Source organism: Gavialis gangeticus, unplaced genomic scaffold (assembly GCF_001723915.1).
Source record: "Gavialis gangeticus isolate Ggan-Ray unplaced genomic scaffold, GavGan_comp1, whole genome shotgun sequence".
Taxonomy (NCBI): domain Eukaryota; kingdom Metazoa; phylum Chordata; order Crocodylia; family Gavialidae; genus Gavialis; species Gavialis gangeticus.
In genome coordinates this window covers 20,851,921-20,858,436 of record NW_017729006.1, presented here as the reverse complement: position 1 = coordinate 20,858,436, position 6,516 = coordinate 20,851,921, and the positions used below count along the sequence as shown (strand labels likewise).

At 39.1% G+C, this 6,516-nt stretch overlaps 1 protein-coding gene across 4 annotated transcripts in view; it reads right to left on the bottom strand.

Annotated features, from left to right (window-relative positions):
- Positions 1 to 6,516, bottom strand: part of FBXL2 (F-box and leucine rich repeat protein 2) — a 129,369-nt gene that overhangs the window by 104,816 nt on the left and 18,037 nt on the right. For all 4 annotated transcript variants that reach the window (XR_002095956.1, XM_019508931.1, XM_019508933.1 and 1 more), the window contains exon 2: positions 2,196 to 2,257. Coding sequence is in view for 3 of the 4 variants with exons in the window: in XM_019508931.1 (XP_019364476.1) it covers positions 2,196 to 2,257 (62 nt within the window). In the remaining variant the exon portion in view is untranslated. The remainder of the gene's footprint in view (positions 1 to 2,195; positions 2,258 to 6,516) is intronic.

The window sequence follows — 6,516 nt, the reverse complement described above, 5'->3', positions numbered from 1 at the left end:
TATATATATAAAATCAAATAGTACATAATGTTCTTAGGTATCTTATTAGAAGAGGATTGTCAACTTAAATGGGGTAGGGAGCAGTTTGGTGCAATTACATTAAAAATATTAAATGTGAATAAGAAAATGATAGATTGTTTCTCATTTACAGCATCAAATACATAAATATAGTAAAATATGTTATTTTTAGAAACTGCTTTTCTTGCACACGTGGGAAAAAAGAAAGTGTAGTCAACATCAAATTGCTGTAAATAGGAATATAAATCCCACCGTGCAATTCCAGAAAACTACCAAGATTACATTTGATGACTCTTCTGAGCATTACTTAACAATTAGTTTTGCTACTGCAAGAAAAGTATTTCCACCAAGACCGGCTTACTCTTATTAATGAAAGGATGAACACTATACTTAACTGTGTAAAAATAATTAGGGTATTAATTATGATCAGTACATCGTGATGTCTCTAGTGGTTTAGTAATACTTCACGACAATACAAAAATTAACACCAGAGACGTATGTAGCATTCAGAACACTCACCATTCAGAAGACTGAATACCCTAAACCCATTTTGAAACTCTGCAATTATAGAATCTGCTATGTGCATTTCATACTTTCACCAACATTATATCATTTTTGGAAAGGATTGCTGATTTCCTATAACAGCACTATTTCAATACTGTGAAACACACAGAATACAAACTGGGAGTGATAGATTGACTTTTGGGTTTGTTAGCCTATAGACTATTTGAAAATAAAGCCATTGCTGCATGGAAGAGAGGTGTAAGGTAGGAATTCTGAGGAGTGGGAAAAGCACTAAAAAAGATACGTGATACAGTGAAGGTATCATTTCATAATAAAGACCACATCTGGAGTACAGTAAGAAGGAAATGGGAAATAGTCATATGACTCATAACTTAATATTGCCAGGTGTAAGCTATTTGCTAAAATGAGGACAGAATCATTTCTATTTTATCAAGCAATCCATATGTAGTGTTGAGTGCAGCTATACAAAATGAAGTGGTTAGGAATTTGTTTTTCGAGGTCTTCACCATGCTTTCTCCTGGAACAGCCATTTTTACTCTTGGAGAAAAAGCCTGAATATGAGTACACTTGTGATTTCTCCTGGAAAGCAGCTGGGCATAATATTTTGGATAATTCGCTTCAATGCAAGATTGCAAACAATCATCATAAACATTGTTCCAGGTAACAACCGCAGTTAATTCACATAACTCTTTAATGTATGAACAATTGTAAACTCAATTTTAGGGACACAATACAAAGAACAGTAATTCCACCAAAATACATGCAGACATTTTAGTTCATGGAATGTGTTGTAATAAAAACTAAAACCAAGTATAATAGACTAGTTCATAAGCTGGTTCAATTTTAGACTAGTTTTGGTTTCAAACAACAATGGAAATATCTCAAGATTGGAAGCTGTCATGCTGGACTGTTTAAATTTTGACTGAAATAAATTGCCACTGAGAAGAGAAGAGAGACATCCATCAGTTATTTAGCCACATGATCACAGTTAACTCCTACACAGATGATCTAGCAACATTCCAGCAAGGAGGTAAAATCTGTAACCAACTAATTTACCGTGTTAACAAAACCTGTTTTTTTCTCTCTAGTCCTCAGTATGCTTGCACCCTACAGAGCAGAGTGACAAAATAGTTACAGATAGTATCTCTCAATGAAAGAAAATTTTGAAAACTTTGATGTTTTTATTGAGTTTTTATTAAAAGATAACAGATAAGCTTTCGTAACAAAAAGCACTACTGCAGAAGTTACGTTAAAGGATAGTGTTCTAATATAGATTATGAAGATAACAGGACAGGGAAGAGAGTTTTATTGAATCTTATATCTTATACATCAAAAAGCTTTCAGACATTCTTTTGCTGTTTTACCTGATAATAAGCAGAGAAAACCACCAATGTGAATGCTAGCATTTAGCAGTATACCCTCATTTCTAAACATTAAACTACATTAAGACTATAACTAGAAGTTGAACTAGAAGTTAAAGAATTCTTAAATAAAATCAGGTAAATTCTATTTATTCTGAGCCATAGATTTAATAAAATATGAAGAGTAACTTCTATTTTTGTAAATCAAAATATGATTTTTGTAAATCAAAATACGATCTGAATATGATGCTCAAATGTATAACTCCTTAAACATAAAATATCTAGATTTACCTTAACAGAAGTTCTTTGGGTAACTTTTTGTTAATAAGGGCTTCATCATTATTTGAGAAAACCTGAAAAGGGAAACAAAGTAAATTATTATTTAAGAAACCACAATTCATTAAGCCAAGAAGAAAAACAGTACTTTGATTACTTTCCTAACTTGTCCCAGTTTTAAGTTTTTTTTTTAACTCAACCAATCCTCCAAACCTAGACATCACCACTAGCATTTTATTTAGTACCTAATAATTTAATTTCAGTATTCATCGCATTTCTGACTCTTTACATTTGGTTCTTATACAATTTTTAGAAGTAGCTGCATAATACTTATGGAGCGATTCTACAGCTTGTAAACAAGCAAACAAATCACACACAGTTCCAATTTAAACCTAATGCAGTATTTCAGGAGGTAGAAAGTCCAAAAGCAACAAGAATAGACTGCAACAAGCTTCCCACACCACAACAGGAAAAAAATGACACATTTCCCTAATTATCATTTCACTGTATAATGTTTAAGCAACTGTAAGCTGTTCAGCCCAGATACGTGAAGTTACTTAAATCGATGATAGACTAGCCAGTTAATTTATTGCCAAGTCACATTAGAGTATGCAAGACAGTCTGGAATTATTCACTATAACAAGAAACATCCCAAGCAATAATATATACTAGCACAGAGATTCTCAACCTCAAGCCTGCAGAGGGAGCAGGTCCATGAGGCTCTTCTGAGTCCAGAAATTTGGCGGCAGGGGAGAAGTGGCAGCATTAACTGCCACTTCCCTGATGCCAGATTTGCAGACTGTGGGGAGCCCCACGCACAGCCAGATCCGGGTACAAGGGGATCAGGCTGACACACAGGGTCGTACCTACAGACTTACCTCATGCACTGATCCCACACCACTCATCCACTTGGCAGGGCCAGGAGTTTGGATGCCACTGTACTAGCAGAACAGGAAACTCTATAATTACATCTATCTCAGTATTTCAGCGCTACCAGATTTCTTGAAGGGAGGATAAAAAACGAAAAGGTAACAAAGCAGGGAAGGATGCAGAAAACTATAAAAAGATGACAGAAGAGAAGCACCAGCAACTTCACGTTGCATCTAATGATGCATGAACAGAAACTGTATATCACTGTCCATATCCATAGTTATTATAATATAGTTAATCAATAGTCAGGGAGGAATGCTAAAAACAACATCAACAAAGGTCTATAGAGTACAAGTAAATGTTTTATTTTCTGTCATTTCCTAAAAGGTTAGACAAATTAGTGATTTGAAGGCAACAGTGGACTGGAGAGAGTAAAGTTCACCAGGCAGAGGCAGGTTGTTGGATAGCTTTTAGTTCTGAAAAGAAATTTTCTGTAAACGAGGCTACCGGAGATAGTCAGGAGAAGTGGCAATAGTACAATACATACTGAGGATAGATGTAGTGATTTTTTCACACCACTAGCTAACAATGCACTGTCAGCAAACCTCTGTAATGTAGACAAGTCCTACAGCACTGTCAGCCACTCCAATATTATTGCCTATGTGCATGCTATGCCCCTGCAGTAAATGAAATAACCTGGATCACATTACTCCCCATTTATTCACTTGGAACAGGGGTATCAAACACCCAGCCCACGGAGCTGTGCCATCTGGACAATGGGGCTCCTTGGGAGCCTGCTGTTGAAATCCATGGTATGAACCCCATTGTGGATGCATACTGGGGGGGGGAGAGGGGAGGAATGACTGACAGCTGTTGTTAACTCCCATGCCTCCTTGACATCACTTGCCCTTCTACTGCCAGATTTGGTCTGATCCCCACCGAGCTCCACAGTCCAAATCCAGTCCTGGAACTGAATAAGTTTGACATCCCCGATTTAAAGGAACTACCCAAGATTAAAGCCGAAGTAGAGTGGTTCTCCGTGTTTTGGGAAGCAAGGCACTCCTTGGAAAAGGCCAGCTCTTGGCTTTCACTCATCCCTTGACTATGAGAAAATAATGGAGCAATTCCTTTGTTGCACAGAACTCAGAAAGACCACAAACAGAATGTTTTTGACGCAATAGATTCCCACTTGCAATGTCTGGGTTTATCTCATGAACTGTGTGTAGGTCTATCTGCATGCCTAACAGCGCAAATATTGCATGGCATCCCACACTATTCTTAAAAAGATCTCATTGTACCCTGGTTGAGAATCACTGCCCTCAGGAAGAGACAATCCCTGAGCAGGTCAGCTCCCCAAAGAGCAGTTCAAGAGAGTAATTAAACCAACCAAACATACAGGGAAAATGTCTCCTCTCAAAAATGACTGTAAGAAAACTCTGAAAAAGAAAACCATTATCTTTACTATAAAGGCAGGAATAACATCTTGAGTGTTTTACATCACAAACTATTTCCTGAGGACCATAGAGCTTCTGTTAGTTGATACTTGCTTTGAGCCTGATCAGTTGCTGATGCATTAAACAATGGTTTAGTATCATTTGGAATGACTTCAATAAATGGAGCAGTGCCTAAGCTGCAATAAAAGTGCTAAAAGAGAGAATGGACACATATCTGACAATGGCTTATAATGAAAACTAGATTAAGATAACTGGTACCTAAGCCACAACAGCAGAGAACATGGGGAAAGCTCATTAAAAATAAATTTGAACACATGGTAAAGCTGCTTAAATAATCACTAAAAATAATACATTTATGAATAACAAGACTGAATGTGGGAGGCAACCTATGACAGATGAGGAGGAAAAGGCTGGAGTATTTAATGCCTTTTCCACCTCAGTCTTCACAGGCAAGGTCAGCTCCCAGACTACTGCACCTGGCAGCACAGTTTGGGGAGAAGGTGAGCAGCCCTCAGCGGTGAAAAAACAGGTTAGGGACCATTTAGAAAAGCTGGGCGTGTACAAGTCCATGGGACAACATGCAATGCATCTGAGGGTGTTAGCTGATGTGATTGCAAAGCTGCTGGTCATTATCTGAAAACTCATGGTGATTAAGGGAGGTCCCGGACGACTGGAAAAGGGCATATATAGTGCCCATCTTTAAAAAAAGGAAGAAGGAGGATCCAGGGAACCAAAGATCAGTCAGCCTCACCTCAGTTCCCAGAATAATCATGGAGCACATCCTCAGGGAATCCATTTCTAAGCACTTGATGAATCCATGCTGAAAGTGACCAGGAACAGTCAGCACGGATTCACCAAGGGAAAATCATGCCTGGCTTTGCAGACACAGGGAAACCAGTGGACATGATATACCTTGACTTTAACAAGGCTTCTGATAGAGTCTCCCAAAGCATTTTTGCAAGCAAGTTAAGGAAGTATACATTGGTTGGATGAATGGACTGTCAAGTGGACAGAAAGCTGGCTGGATCATCAGTCTCAATGGGGTGTGATCAATGGCTTGATGTCTAGCCAGTATCAAGAATGCCCCAGGAGTCGGTCCTGGGGCCAGTTGTGTTCAATATGTCCATTAACAATCTGGAAGATGGAATGGAGTGCACCGTCAACAAGCCTGCAGATGACACCAAGTTGGGGGGAGTACTATATAGGTGGGAGGGTAGGATTTAGAGTGACCTAGACAAATTGGAGGATTTGGCCAAAAGAAATCTCATTAGGTTCAACAAGGCCAAGTGCAAAGTCCTGCACTTAGGAAGGAAGAATCCCATGCACTACTACAGGCTTGGGACCAACTGGCTAGCTAAGCAGCAGCCCTGCAGAAAAGGACCTGGGGGTTACAACAGGCAGTAAGATGGATATGAGTCAACAGTGTGCCCTTGTTGCCAAGAAGGCTAACAGCATACATTAGCAGGATCGTTGCCAGATGATTGAGTGAAGTAATTATTCCCCTCTATTCTGCACTGTTATGGCCACACCTCAAGTACTGTGTCCAGTTTTGCACCCTGCACTAAAAAGGATGTGGACAAGTTGGACAGCAAATGACAGAACAAGGAGCAATGGTCTCAATTTGCAGCAAGGGAAGTTCTGTTTGGATATTAGGAAAAACTCTTTCATTAGGAGGGTGGTGAAGTACTGGAATGGGTTACTTAGAGAGGTGGTGGAATCTCCATCCTTGGAGGTTTTTAAGGCCCAGCTCAACAAAACCCTAACTGGAATGATCTAGTTGGGGATGGTCCTGCTTTGAGCTGGGGGCTGGACTCCTGAGGTCCCTTCCAACCCTAATTTGTTATCATTTTAGAATTCTAAGGATCTCTTGCATGAACACTTCTTTGAAAAGTGGGACTTTTCAGTCAAGCTGCTGCAATGCCTTAGCCCCCTCAGTTGCTCACATATTCCTCCTGTGTACTACCTCATTCTGGGTTCTGGCTTCTAATTTAATCTCTTCTGGAACAATATTG